Below are 19,823 nucleotides of genomic sequence, written 5' to 3' on the forward strand. Positions count from 1 at the left end.
ACCACTCAGAAAATAACTATACCAATCCGGTAGAAATTTCTTACAAAATCAATGCCAGGGAGGGGTACAAATGTCAATCTAGCAGAAAGTGTGCTTATCACCCACATGGGTAAGCAAGTTTTCTGAATTGAAGGGTCTATTGCCTTTCTTTAAACACTTTTGAGATTATGGACGTAATTTTGTAAGTTTATTAATGATCATCAACCCTGAAATGCAGAGCACAAAATATTTTTAAGCAACCATGGATAGCCATTTATAATTTCATTCGCATCAGTCTGATCTATGTATTAGCTCATGTAATAATATTTTATTTTACATAAATCCTCACCCGGCGTGGAACAAGACGACAAATTTGCAGTCAGTAAGTTAATGGACGTGAGCCAGTTTCGACGAGTTCCGGTTTCCTAACTTTGAGATCTCCTCCTTCAAAAAATGTGGAAATCTGGAGTGCATATTTTCACAAAACTAGCACCGGCCTCTGCACTACAAATTTATCATGATTAAAAATGATTAAAAATATGCTGACTTTGACGATTTTGGTGATTTCTCATCCCGTCCTATTTTAAAAAGGAGCTTATCAATTTATTAAGGAATGCATAAGTCATTCCCACAAATATTTGTGTAGACATAACGAGCTTCATAAATTACGAATACAAATTGTTGCACATTGGTTAAAGTCAAGTTTAGTGGGTTGACGGTCGATAGAAATTGTGAACTTGACACCGTTTTTGACTTCTCTCTTGGGCGCAGTGATTTCTGTTAGCAATATTTGATGCCAAGAAATAAATTGTAGCACTGTCCTTTCCATTTAATTATTTTTATTGTTGATCATGCAGTGATATGTTTAAATTGATTATTAAAACAGGGGTTGACGAGAATAATGACGACCATGTGACATGGAGAGGTCACCCCACGCCATAACACAATCAATCATACTTTTACCATCATAAAAACCGTGGATTACTTCATTTTGCGTAAATTGGTTCAAATTTTTGTGGTCTCGACTTGAAATTAATTGATTGATTGATTGGTTATCGGTCTCTCTCTTGCTAATTATTACTCAAGCCCAGTAGCCGCAGAGGCCGTGGGGACATTAACATTGTAGAATAGGGGAGTGAAGGGTTTCTATAAGATGGGCAGATGATACGGACAACGAATAACCGTGGGGACAATGTCCCCTCAAGCTTCCACGGCCACTGTTCATGCAAGGAAAACAATGTGCTTGCTACTCAACCCTTTCAAATTTTGGACATTGCAAAGGAAACAAAGTTACGTAATGAATAATTTGCGGCTAAAACTTGACCAAAGTCACCCACGTGTAGGTAAGCCCACGTTTCGCGTATGCACCAGATTTCAAGAATGAGGCGTGTGAGCGTATTAATACGGAAAGTGAGAGGTTAGCTAAATACGCGAGGAAAGAACAATGCCCAAATATTTTACGACGCTGATAACGCGATCATTTCCACGATACGAGCCAATCCTCGAGATCGATCTGAGATTCGAAAGAGTGCAACGACGAGAAACAATGAATCACGATCCAATTTTGCTTTTTGCATGCGTATGAAATTGGTGGAGGAAATCAATCATGCATTTCATTTAGCGTTATGCATCTTAATTTAAACCGTTTGACTGTGCGCGTAGGTAAATTAGTCGCTATTTTACTCGCTTGCATGGACGTCTCCCAGCGTATGCGATCCGACTTTGAGCAAATTCGTGCCAATTGTTCGCAAATTTAAGTAGTGTAAAATTTGCGAAAAACACGGTGTCCCAAAGGATACGTTTGGCAGAGATATTTGCATCCGAAGAGGAGAAAACACGCAGTAAATTTAGATAGTGTAAAATTTGTCGACTTCATTTCGCGTTTTGCCCTCTTCGGATGCAAATATCTCTGCCAAACGTATCCTTTGGGAGACCGTGTTTTTCGCAAATTTTACACTACTTAAATTTGCGAACAATTGGCAGGAATTTGCTCAAAGTCGGATCGCATACGCTGGGAGACGTCCATTCTTTGTACGCTGCACTTCAAAACGTAAAATAATAAGCTTCGATTCTGTGGTGACTTACCATATTCGTAGATCGGCTGACTTTGGGTGCGTTACGCAATTCTGGTCTGAACCAAATTGCACGCAAGAGGAATGTCAATCACGAGTGGGGAATGAATAAAAGAGATCAACCAGGATTGGAATACGTATTTTAATTAGTTAACTAGAATTTTTTGAGATGCGTAATTAATTACGCATGTAAATTTTATGGTATCAGTTAAGAACTCAAGTTTGCATATGTACTTATCTTCAACTATATAAATCTGCTGATAATATTTGACTTTGAATATATGAACGTTTTCATGAAATATTTACGATACATGAAAACTTATCGATAACAAAGACATGTACCTACATATTCATGGAAATAAATTATTTTTTTGCAAAAAGTTTACTATTGGCGTTGCATCATTTCAATATCGAAACCGACTGCAAAAACTCGTATAAAACGACATTGCTTCTTTTGTATTTTGCTTTAAGGATAAATTTTGAGTAAAATTGATTATTTTGGTTGCACCCAGTTTTAAATTCCACTAAAAATTGAGCTCTCCCAGCGTATACTTTCAGATTTTAAGCAAAAGTAGTGTCAATCGAGCACAAATTCTCGTGTGCTGCAATAATTGACGAAGAATGCACTATTAAAAATCTGGTAGAGTCACATATCTACTCCTTTCTGGTACTGATTTGGTAATAATTTCCTACCGGATTGGTAGTAAATTGTTTCTAAGTGGTAAATTATTCATAACCACCACAACATTACTGAACGGAAATTTCGATGAGGTGGTCCCTCACTTTTGCCGATCAGAGAAAATCACTAAATTTAACCATGCCTACACTCTTATGCAACTGGTATTGAATTATTACGAATCGTTACCGGACAGAGTACATAAACCGGCATCGGTAATATCGATTGTAACGGCGTGGTAATGAAATCAATACCACTCAGAATCAAACTATAACCAATTCGGTAAGGAATTATTACCAACACGGAGTACATAGTTAACTCTACCGGATGCTTTACAGTGTAGAATGAACCCAATTGTACGCAATTCATGAAACGCTTTATTGTTTACCGTACGTACAAACTATGGAATGTCCTACCGAAAGACTGGGGAATTCAGCAGAATGACATTCAAAATTTTGCAACAATGTGAACGAGTTCATTATCAATGTGCGCTAATTAAGTCATTACGTTATATCCATAATAGTTTTATCCTAGTTGTAGTTAGCTATACTGATATTTTAATTACTTATTTTACAAATTTATATTCGAAATCATTTGTCGTCTGGAGTCCAGAACTGAAAATTATGCAGTACTTGTGCTGACTCCTTTAATAAAAACACTCAATCAATCAATTTCCGTTAATACCAGCGCCGGTAGAGTCACACATGCACTCCGGTCGGTAATGATTTAATACCAGATTTCTAAGAGTGTGTCAGTCATGAGTGGTGAATGAATAAAAGAGATCAACCAGGATTTGGAATATGTATCTTAATTAGTTAACTAGCATTCTTTTGAGATGCGTAATTAATTACGCGCGTAAATTTTAGAGCATTAGTTAAGAATCAAGTTTGCATATGTACTTATCTTCAACTATATGAATATATTTATATTATTTTAATTCGAATATTTGAACATTTTCATAAAATATTTAACATGCATGAAAATTGTTCGATAACAAGGATATGTACACCTACATATTCATGCGAATTAATTAATTTTTTGCAAAATAAATTGTATTGGCGTTGCATCGTTTCAATGTTAACGTTGGTTGCAAAAAATCGTGTAAAATGACAGTTTTACATTTTGCATACAATTTACGGACAAATTCTGAATAAAATTGATCATCTTGGTTTCACCCAGTTTTAAATCCCATTAAAAATTGAGGTCTCCCAGCGTATACTTTCAGATTTTGAGCAAAACCAGTGCACAAACTCGCATGTGAAGCAAATTTGAGGAAGAATGTACTGTTAAAAATCTGGAAGAGTCACATAAATACATTCCGTGCTGGTATTGACTTGGTAATAATTTCCTACCAGATTGGTAGTAAATTGCTCCTGAGTGGTAATTTATTCATAACCACAACATTACTCAACGGCAATTTGTGTTAATATCAGTGCCGGTAGAGTCACATATGTACTCCGGTAGGTAGTGATTTAATTCCAGTTTTCTAATAGTGTCAGTCATGAGTGGTGCATGAATAAAAGAGATCATCAAGTATTTGGGTATTTTAATTAATTAAGTAGCATTTTTTAGAATTAATTACGCATGTTTTATGACATCAGTTGAGAATTGAAGTTTACATGCTTATCTACAGTTATAAAGTCTGGTAATGAATTCCAATTTGAGGATTTGAACGTTTTCATGAAATTTTGAAAATGCATGAAAATTTGTCGATTACAAAGACATGTACGACACACCTACATATTCATGGAAATAAATTATTTTTTGCAAAAAAAAATTGTATTGGCATTGCATCATTTCAATATCAACATTGCTTGCAAAAAAACGTGTATGTGTATTGTGGTTATAATTTTAACGATGAATTTCTAATAAAATAACTTATCTTTGTTGCACCCACTTTAAAGCCAAATTGAGGTCTTTTCTCAGTTTTTGACCAAACGATTTTTCGATAAATCATAAATTTACGGTGGAAATAAAAATGTACAAATTAGCTTTTTTCTTGATCACAGTTTATCTTTATTACTTATTTTGCTCAATAATCATCGTCACCTCGTGTAACAAGGAATATCATCATCGATATAGTTCAATTTTTCATGCAAATCCATGAAAATCTATCAAATTACACTAAACTTCACAATGATCCATCGATGCGCATGTTTTTATCTTTAATTCATACAAAACTTCGTCCTTATTTTATTTTAATATAAAAAATTGACTTTTTTAATGAGAACGTAACTTAATTAATCGTAAAATTTATAGTCTACATATTTTTATTTTTTAAGTATGGCAATAATTTCAACAGTCAAAAGTCAGTTCACCGCCGCCGCCGTACATATGTAAAACATGAACAATTTCGTCTAATTAAGTAATTAATTAAGTAACAACATCATCATTATCATTTTTGTCGTAATTATACGTATGCAAATATCGATATCAATTCGATCCTCAACTTGGAAACTTATTAATTCGGAAATGTTAAATAATTTTGCTTTTCCCCGATGACCACGAACAAGAGGAACAAACATTAAGTAAGTCATAGTTTCTATTTAACGTAGACAACATTTAAGTAAAATTCCATCTAAATCTAATAAATGCACGCTTTTAGATTTGTCTTAAAGACACGTGATTATCGGATTTTTCCTGAGATTAAGGATTATTAATCCTTAATCCAATCAATCCGTTAATCACGCTTGATTAATTAATTAATCACCTGATTATTGCATTGGCATAAATATTTAAAATAAGTATTACTTTGCGAGGAGATTCGTACTTTTACGCAGATTTTTATATGCGACTTTCTCTACCCTAGAATTGCATAGTGCTAAATATTTTTGCATTCTTTTTTGCATTTCATATCATACCCAAAATTACGATAAGTCGTATCTAACTAACTAAAGTAGGGAATAGTGCAGTCATGAAAAAAATAGTGTAAACTAATCCCTAAAATTAATTAGGAAGCATAAACCTACAGATTTTTCAGTTCTTTTTCCACGTACAGACTAAAAAACTAGACGTATGTATTTACTACTTTACCACATCGCGGAGGAGACTTCTTTTTCAGTCGGGAATTTCAGGATAAAAATTTTATCAGAAATTTTGGAATAAATTTGTTTTTATCAAACTTGGTCATCTCTTGTTCAAAATTGCTAAGCTTAGGTCCACATCGGGCGTGGATTGTTGCTGCGGCTGCTGGGTTGAGGAGGGGATGAAACCTAACGTTTTCAGGACGTGGGTCACCCTCGAAATTAAGGCGTCCTTATACCTGCGGGACAAATTTGGTGGAAATTTTAAATTTATTTCGTGAAAATTTGCTACAAAATTACTTAAATCCTGTGTTTAGTGTTTCTTGGGGGTTTGATAAATGCATTTCTTGCAGTGGAAAGGAAGAAACGGGAGAAATTCGAGGTGCAAGAAAATGGGAGAAAATGCAAGAAATATGCGCCATCTAGTCACGCGCCGTATGACGTATTTACCGTCTTATGACATAGTTTCTTAAACGCCTTGCATTTCTCCCAGTCGAAATATTCACCTGCAAGAAATCACTTTCTTCTTCCCTTTATTTCTAGGAAGTGGTTTCTTGTACCGTGCATTTCTTGCAGGGGACAGTAGCTGCAAGAAACCACTTTTTCCCCGTAATTTCTTGCAAGTGGTTTGGTTACATACTTACGCCAGAAACACTGGTAAAAATCAATGGTTAAGGGTTTGCCACGCATTTGTTGCGCTACACTGCAAGAAATGGGAGGTGCACAAAACTGGGAGATAGTGCGAGAAGGAGGAGGAGGTTACTTGCACTACTTTAAATGGACTTACCTCCAAATGGTCGTGTCGAGGACGGAGTTGGCCTTGTATTCCTTATCACAGTTTTTCAAGGCCTTGACGCAGGTGGCCCTGTAGTGTTGCAGTTGAGCGAATTCCGTGGGGACGGGGAAGGAGGTGCAGGAGCCGTTGAGACAGGCCAGCGGAAAATGGTTGTGCAGCGTGATGACGCGCTCCGGATTGTGGAAACATTTCACGTACTGACCCGGCTTCGTGTAGTTTCTCGAACGGTACACGTGCTACCGGGGAGAGAGGACAATTAAAAGAACAATTAGCGAAAATTATATTTAATTTAATTAATCGCGTAAAAATCATTGTGTTGAATTCTGCAGTAAAAGCTGGATGCATACATATTTTATCTTGCAATTTTTTTTTGCACAATTTGCCTGCACAAAATTTGCATTGGTTTTAGTCTTCAGAACGATATTAAGTAATTCTGCTTGGTTTTCTGCACAAGTCGCTCTGTATAACGTTTTGTGCAAATCGTGCAAAATTTCTGTAAAAATGGGGCCAAGTTTCTGCAAAACGTCGGGCCAAATTTTTGCACAAAATCGTGACAAATTCGCGCACAAATTCGGGCAAATGTTTGCAAAAAAAACTGATTAAATTGTCACCCACCTGGAGCATATGCATGTATCTCGGCATGCCTTGGAACCAGTCGTGCCCATGCATCATATCATCCATGAAGTAAATGTTCCGGAAGTTGTAGGACGCTCGGGAATCGTTCCGCGACTGGCGTGCCTTGGCGTCGACGGCGACCATGAGTTCCTTCCAAGAGGAGCCCTTCATGGGCATGATGACCTCGTCAATGTCGAGCAGAGCGATGTACTCGTACTGGTAGAGGTTCCGGTACAGGCAGTCGTTGTACGGGATCACCTCGTTTTGACGCTTGTGGTTCACCTGAGGGCAAAAGGAATTTTAGCATGCAAATGAGCCTTCCCAAGCATATGCCATCGGGTTTTGCGCAACTTAGTGTCAATCGAGCACAAAATTGATTAATATGAAATTTACGAAGGATGCGATCTTCCAATGGGTACGTTTGGCAGAGATATTTGCATCCCAAGAGGAGAAACCGCATCCATAAAGTCGGCAAATGTTACACTTTCCAAATTTACTGCGCGTTTTCTCCTCTTTGGATGCGAATATCTCGGCCAAATGTGCCCACTAGAGACAGTGTGTTTCGCAAATTTTATACTTTATGAAACCAACTAGCCACTAATAAAAGCATGTATGTACTCTTATCCATGTAAAACAAATTGCACATGTGAAAGCTTTTGTCCCAGGTAACCTTAATTGCGGGTATGAAAGCTTTGTACACTTTATTTGCAATAGTTAAATGAGAACATTCATACATTTATTTTATTAATTTTGGGCACATTTCCCTTGTGCAATTTAGTTTACCTGGATAAAATCTTACACACGTGCAAATGAATTTACCTGGATAAAAGTACATGATTTTATTAGTGCATGGCTAATTGGTTTCAGCACATACTACTTAATTAAGTTTGTGATCAATTGGCCAAAATCTGGTCGCACATGCACGCTGGGAGACCTCCATTCTTATCGTTAGTTCCTAGAAATTGAAAACTCAGGTTGTTTTGCATACCTTCTTGCCGAGGTAGATGTGTCGAATTCTGGGGTCGTTGGGCTGTCCACCCGGGAGCGTGAGGGGGGTGACATCAATCTGCCCCGTAGACTGGAAGTAGCGCAGCACTTTTGTGATGTTGGGGTGGACGGCGAGTTCGTAGAAGAAGATTTTGTCCGCGCCGAGGAGTCCGAGGAGCTCGATCCACTCGACGAGGCGGACGGAGAGGTCTTCGTGTAGGAAGTCGAGCCCCTTGACGCACACGGCGAAGCCCTTCTTCTCGGGGGGACGGTCGTAGAGCACGCGCAGATTGTTGTTCGCACCGTGACACGGCTTCTCCACGATGGAAATGGAACGAGGCACCTGCACAAAAAGTGGGGGGAAAGGTCAATATTTTCTACTGGGGACTAAATTTCGTACTTTTTCAAGGATGTGAAAAATACTTTGTCGAAATGTACAAAATTTTGAACTCACAATGCACATGTTAGACACGGATCTTCTTAAAACCAGCATTAAAAATCAAGTAAATATAACTAATGATAAGCACAAACAACAGTTAATATGGCACCTGAGCACTTCTGCAGAATTTACGGAATTAGGAACTTTGAAGGTGGCAAAAACGCGTATTTACACCTTGCGAAACTATTTACATAAGGTATTGCTAACTTAAAACCTTCGCCATTCCGTGAGTTCTGGGCAGAAGTGCTCAAGATTTCTTAGTACTGGTTTTAAGAAGAAACATGGCGAACATGTGCATTGTGAAATCAAAATAATGTACATTTTTACAAAGTATTTTGCCCAACGAAATTCTATTCTGTTCTAACCAAATGCAATAATTTTTGCAGTAATGGAATTTGCAATCAATCTAAAAATCTAAGATTATGTGTTCAGATTCCTAATATGTAGGAATATGAATGCAATTGGAGTTGTAATGTGTAGTTTGCATTTTGTGTTCAGTTTGCATTTAAGATGCAGATTGAACGCAATTTACATTGGTTTTGCAGTAGAAGCAAACCGAAGCATGCAAATCAATGTTTTGCAACACAGAACACTGGCAGTGATGGCAAGCAGAGTGCAAACTCATCTTATGCAGACTGAGTTGTCCAGCTTTGTAGTTTGCTAAACAGGTAGAAATGGTAGTATGTAATGTATGCATGCATTTGTTCCAATGATGAACAAACTATTGTGTTTATGTATATAATGCGGAAATAGACTTATTTTAGCTGGAATGAACTGTGAGATTTAGCATACACGGGTGCTTTTCCGTCCGCTCTGCAGTATAAAGCTAGCCACGGACCAAAGCCCGCGTAACGCCCATTTAATCTTTTTGTAACAGAGGGTTGTTCTGCACAAGAGTGAATCGCAAATCTCAGATTGCCCCAAATGGGAAATTGAGATTGCAAATTACTTGTATCAAAGTACCCATCAAAGTAGTTGTATCAAGTTACCTATCAGAAATAGTTGTATCACATTACCCCAAATCAACTAATAGAAATAGTATCATACACAGTTTGTATGTACTAATTAATTGAAACATAAATAAACCAGTTAATATTAATATAAAATTAACCAATTGAAGTTAACTACGAAATCATTTACACAACCATAGAGCTTTATGCTAAGAAACTGGTGCACACTAATTCAAGTTGCGCTACACTTAACATACACACACTCATAAATTAACCAACGTGAATTTACAACTCACACACCTCATAAGAATTTACTTACGAATAAAAACATTATGCAACTAAATAATTTACGTGTATACCTTTTTATGGTGCGTTTTTGGGATCTGGCAAGCCAGAAGGTAGGGTTGGAAGACGCCTTGCTTGTAATTGCCCCATTTTGAAAACCAGATGTACTTGTACTCCAGCACCTTGGCGAAAACGGGTTCCTTCTCATGTTCGAACCAGAGTTGGCAGTAGGAACTCACGTTCGGCTCGATGCGGTCCATCATCCCCAAAATTCGGACGGATGGACCCAGCCTGCAATTCAATTTTAAATCCATTAATAAATCGATACCCGTATTTTTTTAGCAGGGTTTCGTCCTTTGCGGGTTTGCTTATTCATACATTTCTTGCAGTGGAAAGCAAGCCACGCAAGAAATGCGAGGTGCAAGAAAGTGTGAGAAATATGCGCGATTTAGCCACGCGCCGTATTCCCAGCGGCGGGGCGTCGTTTCTCGCGCTGTGCATTTCTTGCAGGTCAAAATTGCTGCAAAAAACCACTTTCTTGCGGCTATTCTTGCAACTGGTTACTACTTTACAGTGTTTCGTTTCGTGCAGGTTTGCTACATTTCTTGCACTGCAAATGAAGAAATGCAAGAAATGCACGAAACTGTAAGAAACATCTAGCCACGCGCGGTATGCCGTATTTACCGCGGCGAGGCGTCGTTTCTCGCGCCGTGCATTTCTCCCAGGTCAAAATATTCACATGTAAGAAACCATTTTCTTTCCTTTTATTTCTCCTAAGTGGTTACTCCCACCCGTTCGAAACCCTGTTTTTTTCATAATGACAATGTTCTCACCGATTTCTCGTCCTCACGTCGTAATACGCGCCGTACAAGTGTAGCGTCCCATTGCTCGTGCGTAACGTTTGCCAGTAAGAGTTGGAGAATTCGAGATCATAAATAGTAGGAAATCTGGCGCAGGAGGAATTCTTATAGAATTTGGGGCCGTCCTTGATCCCCCCGAGGATGTAGGGGGGCAGGGGAATGTTCCGAATTGTCCCGGCCGCTTCGAGGATCAACTCTTCGATCGTTCTCGTCTCCTTGTCCACCAAAGGCTCGTCCTCCACCAAGTTCTGCGCAGAAATTAGGAGTCATTTACATAATTTAAATAATTTTCAAAAAAATATGTACGAGACACCTACATATTAATGGAAATTAACTAATTATTAGTCATTTAGTTCTTTAATAATAATTAGTTCTTTTTTAAGGACATGTACGACACATCTACATTTGCATGGAGATAAATTAAAGTTTTGCATCAAAAATAATATTGGCATTGAATCATTTCAATTCTGAGATTTTTCGAAAAAATGGCGTGAAACGATATTATTTTTCATTTTCTTTATAATTAAATGGTAAAATTCGAATAGAATTAATTATTTTCTTAGTTCCACCCACTTTTAGACCCAACTCAACTCACAATGGAGACGCAAACCATGTTCAGCCCAGATAATTTTTTGACCTTATTAGTTTGAAAGAGCAAGTCTTTACAACCAGCATTTGGTTCGGCACTTGGGCAGATGCGCAAATTTCAGCACGTTATGGGCGCCGCAAGTTTGCAAAAACGCACGATTTTTCGGGCAATGCCCAGCGCGAGCTCAACTTCGTGCGTTTTTGCGAACTTGCGGCGCCCATAACGTGCTGAAATTTGCGCATCTGCCCAAGTGCCGAACCAAATGCTGGTTGTAAAGACTTGCTCTTTCAAACTAATAAGGTCAAAAAATTATCTGGGCTGAACATGGTTTGCGCCTCCATTGTCAATATTACCCGTTTTCACGTACCAAATATTAAAATCTCAATTTCCCCAGGATTAAATTAGCATAAAATTATGAAATTTCTAATGAAATGTCACATTTATTTTAAACCATGCACTTATTCCCTTCAAATTATAGCTTTATTCGGCTGGACGTAAACGATTTACACATTTCAAGAAGCTCACGACTAATCTGATCATACGTGGATATTAGTTTAACTAATTGTAAATAAAATATTGACGCCGAATCGTTTCAAGAGCAGCATTTGTTGCAAAAAATAGGGCAAAACGACCCTATTTTTCATTTACTTTGTAATCATACCTGTTCACTTTCATTCATTTGAGTTATTATGATGGTGAGTGAAAATGAATTTCCTGCGATTTGAGTGAAAATGATTGAAAGATTCCGTCGTTTCAGATGAATGAAGGATTACTCACTAATTTCATTTTTCGTCCTATGCTTAATACATGGGACCAAGTAAGAAATGAAATCGCATGAAGTGAGATGAGATGAAATGAATTTGAATGTGAATGAAAATCTTCAGTTAGAAATTGGGATGACTGAATTTTGAATGAAAACTAAATTTTTGAACAGGTATGTTTGTTAAGGGCTAAATATCGAATAATTATCTTGGTTCCACCAACTTTTAAACCCCACTTAACTCAACATTAGTCGTTAATAAGTTCCTTCACGTACCAAATACTCTAATTTATTATTAAGAATGCATATACGTTGAAAAAATCTCATAACTAAAAGACAGAGACGACGGTTGCGTCTCCTTGTGTGCCGAGAGATTTTTTGCTAATGAGGGGGGGCGGGGCGAAGAGAGCAGCTGATTTTCATGTAAACAATGCAGGCAGTTGCATGTAAAAAGTTGCTTTGGGTTTTGAGAGTGACCGTTCCCACTCTCCAAACGGGGCATCGCGAACCAGAAAAGGAGAAAAATTTCGACTAAAACTTCTAATTTGCAGCTAATACAAAATGGATTGATTTCGTTTTGGTGGCAATAAATTCCCAAGTTTGTGCTTTACAATTGCCATGTTGCATAAATTCCATAATAAATCTCAGAGAAAAGTATTGAACTGAAACATGGACTCATATCAAGTTTCAGTCCAATACTTTTCACCGAGATTTATTATGGAATTTATGCAACATGGCAATTGTAAAGCACAAACTTGGGAATTTATTGCCACCAAAACGAAATCAATCCATTTTGTATTAGCTGCAAATTAGAAGTCTTAGTGACAAAAATCATTTACATTACTGGTAAGGGGCGAGGAGAAAAAGTCAACTCGCTCACTAGGATGCCCAGACTGTTCCCTAACTCAAACTTTAAAATCTCAAATTCCCCAGTGTTAAATATACATATGTTAAATTAAGAAATTTCTACTAAAACGATAAGCACATGGTTATGGTTATCACTCACCTTCAGGATGGAGGTGAGGGTCGTTGTGGACGTGGACATGGAGGACGCCGGTCCCCCACTCGATGGCGGCGACAGGGAGGAGAGACCCCCTCCCCCGGCCGCGATGGCACTGCTGATTGCGCTGTCCAAGTTTTGAAAGTGCTTACCCTCCCCGCTCCCTCCGATACTGCTGCTTATCAACTGCACAAACAAAAAGAAATCGCATTAATTTCCATGCTACAAGTCAATTTTCGAAAATATTCAACCAAATTTGTACATATTTGATTTTTTATTTAAAATTTCTGAACGACAAATTTGTAAGGCGAATGAAGGTAAGGTTTTTAAAGGAGTTTCGACGAGTTCCAATTTTTCTTAAGGCTTCTTAACCTTGAAATTTTCTCATTCAAAAATTGTCAAAATCTGGAGTGTATATTTTCAAAAAATTGGGAACTGTCTGATCTACGAGTTTGTCGTCGAGAATTTTATCTACAAATTTGTGGTCCTGAATTTTAAAATAAATTCCCAGCCCGGAGAAACGATTTAAAATGTGCTGATTTTGGCGACGAGTTATCAATTCCTACGGTTCTAACTATGGCGCAAGTTAGTAAAACATTTTGTTCTCACCTTATTGCTAATACTGTGGCCCCCCACCACGCTCCCCGTGCTCTGACTAGACGACGACGACGACGAAGGGCTCAGCAGCTCCACGTCGTAACTTCCTCCCCCCGAAAGGATCGCGTTGAGGCGAAGGGACGCTGCTGCCGCGCCCCCGACGCGGTCACCACTGTTCCCTCCGCCGCCGCCACTGCCGCCGCCATCGCGGACGACGAGGTGGAAGACGCCGTAGACCATGCATAACCAGAGCAGGATGAGGAGTGACCTTCTCAAGGGACGCCCGGCCAGTTGGCGGATCCCACCTCCAACCACACCACCCGGCGAGGCCAACATTTTTTAATTAGATTTTCTGAAATTATATAAAAGTTTTACATTTTAGAAATTTATCGTTTTTCGAGAAATATATAATTAATAAGTTCCCGTATGAAATAATTGGTTCATGTTTCTGCAAGATTTCGCTTATAAAGAATTGCATTGCGGAGTATTTAAATAGATAAGTATGCTTTTTTTAGAAAATTTTCTGCCTGTGCATGCAGAATTTTATTTTTTTGAAATTTATGTTTTCCAAAAAATACATAAGGAATAAGTTCCCAATGAAAATCCGAATGATTGTGTTCATTTTTCTTCAGTTTCTCATATAAATACTTTATGCAAAATATTTAAATACGGATGATTTTTTTTTCCGCAGAAAATTTTGCATGCAGAATTTTGTAAAGTGCCGAAATTTCCGACGTGTCGATTTTAACAGGAATTAATTTCCATTTAAGATTATAATTCCTCCTTATTTATTATTTACGTAATAATTAATCCCAAACCTAATTTATTTATTTCCTAACCTGACATATCCATTACTCAATAACGCATCTCAATTTCGTTACCAACTTTACAAACCTATTTGCATGTTAAATAAAACAAATACTAAACGATATGTCAAACAGCACGTGAAAGTAAGTACGGCACGGTAAATACAAACTACAATATTTAAATTTAAACATTGATTTCTCATCCCTAATGTCATTTCATTTTATATTTAATTATTTCAAAACTGATTTCGTCTTCATCCCTTCTCTTCATTATTATTACAATTAATATTAATATTTGCATTTGCATAAATCTCCTCACTTTGCTTCGTGAGGACAGATTAAAAATGTGCTTAAAGATAATTATGATGAAGATTTTTAAATTTAAACCCAGCAGCGTAAATACTTTCACATCTTCGTCACCTCCTCCTCATAGAGCACAAAACTTTCATCGTCGTAGCAGTTTTAGCGTGTTTTTTTCGCGATAAGCTATTTAAAAGTAGGACTTGTGACTAGCCGTCTTCCTTCGTGACAATTGGTAATAATCAATCTAGTTCATCTCTCTCTCTCTCTCTCTCTTCTTTTATGCAGAATTGCGGACACGAAGCTTTAATTCTGGCTTATTATGTGTAAAGCGAGGACTTGATTCATTCATAGTGAAAAATGCACGTGTGAGGAGGAGTCGTACTTACTACGAGACTGCGGTAATTAGCTAATGACATTCAGTCCGATGCAAGTATTTAATGAGTCATATTTATGTATCTTGGAAATATTTACGGAATATTTATATAAATAATATGCAAATAATTATATATGAAATGGTTTCGAAAAATTGTGAATTTTCGGGCATTTTTGTATTCTAAATTATATTTTGTAACGAATTTTTTTTGTTCAGTGCAGTTCTGTTGTTTAAAATTAACCAAATTGATGTATTTTTTCAAAAAAAATTACATTATTTTTTTAAAACCAGGGAGAAAAATATTTACGAAAATTGAAAACTTACAAAACGAATGAAAAATGCGTAGACATTTTAAGGAATTATTCAACATGAGAAAAGTTTTACCGTCGTGCAAAGTCAAATTCAAAAGTCGAAAATACATAAAATTCTCCAATCTCTGCAGACAAAACATTTTACTAAATAAGTTCATCCTCAAAGAAATTAAAAGATTAACAAAATGTCACTCTTAGAAGAAAAAAACTGTAAAAAACGGTAACATCCAAGCAAAACATTTATGTAGCAGTAGTCGAAGCATAACTCGAAAAATACTCTTCTGCATTTATTTATCTACTTTTATGTACTTCTACCTCCACCTGATTACGATTTCGCTTTTCCTTTATTATTTAAACCCCTCTTCAATCAACGCCTTTAACAATATGAGATGAACATTTAGGTAGAAACTTCATCTAGATTATTAACGTGATTATTATTGTTCGCTTATTATTGTTCAGATCATTTACAGATTAACGTGGCGATGATGACGAACCCAAAAATATGTGCAATCATCAGCCAAGATTTTTATGTAAGTCTCTCTCTCTTTCATTTCATTCATTGAAATTCATACCATATAACACAACGCCACCAGCAGCAGCACCATTGGCAGCGGAACGGTGTGGAGTGGACAGAGGGGCAATGTCCCCACGGGTTGCATCATCTTATACAAACCTGACCCTCCCCTATAATCCTACAATCTTAGGATTAGTGCCCCATGCATACCTGTTCAAAAATTTAGTATTCATTCAAAAGTCAGTCATCCCAATTTCTGAGTGAAGATTTTCATTCACATTCACTCATTTTCGTTCAAACTCATTTCATTTCATCTGACTTCATTTCTTACTTCGTCCCATGTATTAAGCATAGGGTGAAAAATGAAATGAGTGAGAAATCCTTTCATTCACAGTCACTCATCTGAAATGACGGAATCCTTCACTCATTTTCATTCAAACGACAGTCGTAGTTTCATTTTAATTCACGATCATAATCAGTCAAATGAATGAAAGTGAACACGTATGGCCCCACGGGTTCCTCGGCCACTGATCATACCACCGGCAGAATGCACTTCACTTAATTAGCTCGTCATTCTCAGTTTCATTTTCATTTTCATTCCGAGAGAGAGTTGGTTGTCGTTGTGAACTAAATAATTTTTCCATGCGGGTTTACATACTTATTTTTTAATACCACCACGGACGGTAATTTACTTAATTGCAGGGCTACGTGACTCCTAATTTTTATGGGGAGACGACCCACCCTCTTAATTGGTAATTAGAGAGGGATGGAGGCGGGTGGTTCGACTTTAAGTATATTTTTAGCCTAATCCTATTATACGTAAGCCGCAGATTATGTAATCATAGTCACACTCGAGCGAGGAGTCGGCCGACACGGTCATAAATATGGCACCTGCTCATCTTTCTTCTCACGCAGGGGAAAAAAATCTCTCTACTTGCATAACGTGACATGCCTCGACTAATTGAAACCCTATTTTAGTCAAAGTCATCTCTCCCACGATACATAATCCACACAGGGCGGATATTCATTTAGATGATAAAAAAAAATTTGGGATCAAAAAATAAAAATATGAAAAAAAAAATTATAAAAATTTGAGCCGTTTAGAAAAATCACTGAAATATGTGTTTAGTATTTAGGGGAAAAACGCCAAAATATGTATGTGCAAAATATGTACGAGGAAAACCATAAAAATAAGAATTTTTAAAAAATTTCTTATTTTTATGGTTTACCAATTTTGAATCAAAATTTATATCTTTCAATTTGATACTCTGTTTTTTAGTCCGATTTCTTTTAGCAAAAACATTGTTGAAATATTTACAAAATATGTATACGTGTTTTTGAAAAATGTGTTAAAGATTTTCGTATTCTTGAAATAACAGTGGAAATATTGATATATCTGAAAACCTAGAAATATGTACAAATATTTAGGAATTTTTGTGCTCTATACGAGTTGGCCGACACACCCAAAAAGTGTGACCATTAGTCGTCATCCAATGAAAAAGTTGGGAATAAATAAATTCATAACCGCCCTTTGATAATCGGACAACGGGATTCGTACACGCCATGCGTCCTTCTTTTCTCTGCAAAAGCGTGGGTAAAAGCGTGGCGCTGACTGTGCATCAAATTATAATGTCGGATTTTGAAATGACAGATCGGAACGGAAAAAGATGATGAACTTGTCAGTTTTGGTCACGTCGAGAGACGTCATGTCCACCCACCCACGCCACGCCATGCTATTATACTAATTAATTAGTTGTTTAGCTCAGGATCTTCACTCACGGGATAATTATTCATTTCCGGACGCATTTATTCTTTTCTCTGCCATTTACTTTCCATTTCGGAACTTGTTTGGGTTGAAGAAATTATTATTTTATGTAGATTTAAATCCTTGCAAGGATTCGAGTTCAGAAATTTGAGTATAACATTAATCCAAATGTTCATCGCGTGAACAATTAAAATTAATATTTTTCTCATTTTTGTATTAACTCAAGTATTTACAATCGGGATTTATTATGAAAACATTGCATTTTATGATTGGAGAGATTATTAAGTATGTTATCGTTTTATAATTTTGTTCAACAATTAAGTATTTTTTTTACTAATTTTTCAAAAATGGAATAATTTTTATGTATGAAATTATGTAAATGCACAATAACTTTGGCTGGAATGTGACAAAGTCTTGAAACACGAGTGCAAAATTGTTCTTTGTTTCAGTCTAGCTTGATAGAATTAATAAGACCAAGAAGGTCAAGAAGATTTACTACCGGTGCGATCTGTATGTCACAGTTTATAAAAATCTTGGAAATATGTATGTAAGTATTAAAAATGGATTAAAATGTATTTCAACAATATAAATTTTTTGTCAAATTTTTAATGTTTGCATTAAATTCTCAGATTTTGCTTTAGTTTAATGAAATGCTTTAGTTTAATTTGAATATTTCGATTTTAGATTAAAGAATTTTACATTACAGAAATTGGAGGATTTAATTAAATAAATAAAAAGTTGGCACAAAATAAAATTCATATCTTTTTATGCATGTCTTTTTCGTAAGTATTTCCAACATATGTATGAAAAAATTGCATGATTAGTTAAATTTCTTGATAAATCAAATTTTGGAATGTTTTTTTACAATTCATTACCATTTTTTCAAGTTAATTTGAAACCTTATAATTTTTTGTCAGCCAAAAACGCCTATTTAGGATTTTATGTCAAAAACGATATTAAACAATTGAACAGATCTGAGTGCTATTATTAAGTGAGGGGTTTGTTCAATATCGAAACAACGATTTGCAACAATTTGCAACAATTTTGCACACGTGTTTTTTGCGACTTGGTCACACTTCCAGTCAAAATTATTACGATGTATGTAATTTCATCCATGAAAATAATCGCATGTATGTTTAGCTAACCTTCATATTATTGAATTTTGTATATTTTTTTGCACGTTTCCTTATTCCAGTCATTCATGAAAATGCGCAGATTTTCAACTAACTTTTAGTGCAAATCATTGCTGGTAATGGTGCACGGCATCGCATCTTCTTTTTGGAGTCGGTTTGCCAATTATTTTTGCAAATATGTACGTACATATGCCTGGACTGTTTAGTTAACAGTGAAATTGCAGTAATTATCATTACTCGTCGAGGTTATGGATGATTAACCTGCCTCGTGACGAGACCATTATTCCCTCGCAGTGGCCGCGGAAGGGTGTGGGCAATGTCCCCACGGGTGTTTGATGTCCGCATCATCTCCCCATCTTATGTAAACCCGGGCCACCCTTATCAATGATAAGTTATCATGCAATGTTAATGTCCCCACATGTCCCCACACCTTCCGCGGCCACTGTTCCTCCAGTCCAGTCCGTCCAGGATGAAGAAGAATTTGTGGTTAAATCATCTCTAAATTCTTCCTCTTTGTTCGTTAGGTCAGGAGGTAATAGGGAGACAGGCTTATTTGCATATTTCACATATTTGCATAATAACATAGTGACATTTTGTCCAAATGTCATTCGTCACTCTGGCTCATTGTTTAAAGTTTACAACAATTTCGACAAGCTTGATAAACATGATTATTATAGAAACGTACTTGGCAAAATTATAAAACTGGACTAAAAATAATTAGTCGCACGTGGCCCCTGAAATTAGATATGGTTCTTAACTAATTAGTAATTAGTAATTAGCAATTACCCAACCCTAACTAACTAATTTAACCAAGGAATTAGTTAAATCGTACCAATTTTTGTTACAACGAAAATCCAAATACCAAATCATTTAATTAAAATTCAATGTTATCATGTCATATATAAAATCTGGCAAATCTGACAAACATTTTTTCTCAAAAATAACCAAACGGCTGCTCTTTGAATATTGCCAAAATATTTAGAATATTAT

At 36.5% G+C, this 19,823-nt stretch overlaps 1 protein-coding gene across 2 annotated transcripts in view; it reads right to left on the reverse strand.

Moving 5' to 3' along the window:
• Window positions 1-4,719: 4,719 nt before the first annotated feature.
• The window catches only part of LOC110861812, a 37,736-nt gene continuing 22,632 nt past the window's right edge, over window positions 4,720-19,823 (reverse strand). The window contains exons 1-9 of one of the 2 annotated variants that reach the window (XM_035844980.1): window positions 15,994-16,010; window positions 13,641-13,980; window positions 13,038-13,217; window positions 10,656-10,930; window positions 9,897-10,113; window positions 8,150-8,491; window positions 7,162-7,443; window positions 6,538-6,782; window positions 4,720-5,989 (exon numbers count right to left, since the gene is read on the reverse strand). In XM_035844980.1, coding sequence (XP_035700873.1) covers window positions 5,854-5,989; window positions 6,538-6,782; window positions 7,162-7,443; window positions 8,150-8,491; window positions 9,897-10,113; window positions 10,656-10,930; window positions 13,038-13,217; window positions 13,641-13,964 — 2,001 coding nt within the window. In that variant the 5' untranslated portion in view covers window positions 13,965-13,980; window positions 15,994-16,010 and the 3' untranslated portion in view covers window positions 4,720-5,853. Of the gene's footprint in view, window positions 5,990-6,537; window positions 6,783-7,161; window positions 7,444-8,149; window positions 8,492-9,896; window positions 10,114-10,655; window positions 10,931-13,037; window positions 13,218-13,640; window positions 13,981-15,993; window positions 16,011-19,823 lie in introns of those variants that run through there. The other variant, XM_022110953.2, reaches the window with a different exon arrangement.

The sequence above is a fragment of the Folsomia candida genome, unplaced genomic scaffold, assembly GCF_002217175.1.
Source record: "Folsomia candida strain VU population unplaced genomic scaffold, ASM221717v1 Fcan01_Sc045, whole genome shotgun sequence".
Lineage (NCBI taxonomy): Eukaryota > Metazoa > Arthropoda > Collembola > Entomobryomorpha > Isotomidae > Folsomia > Folsomia candida.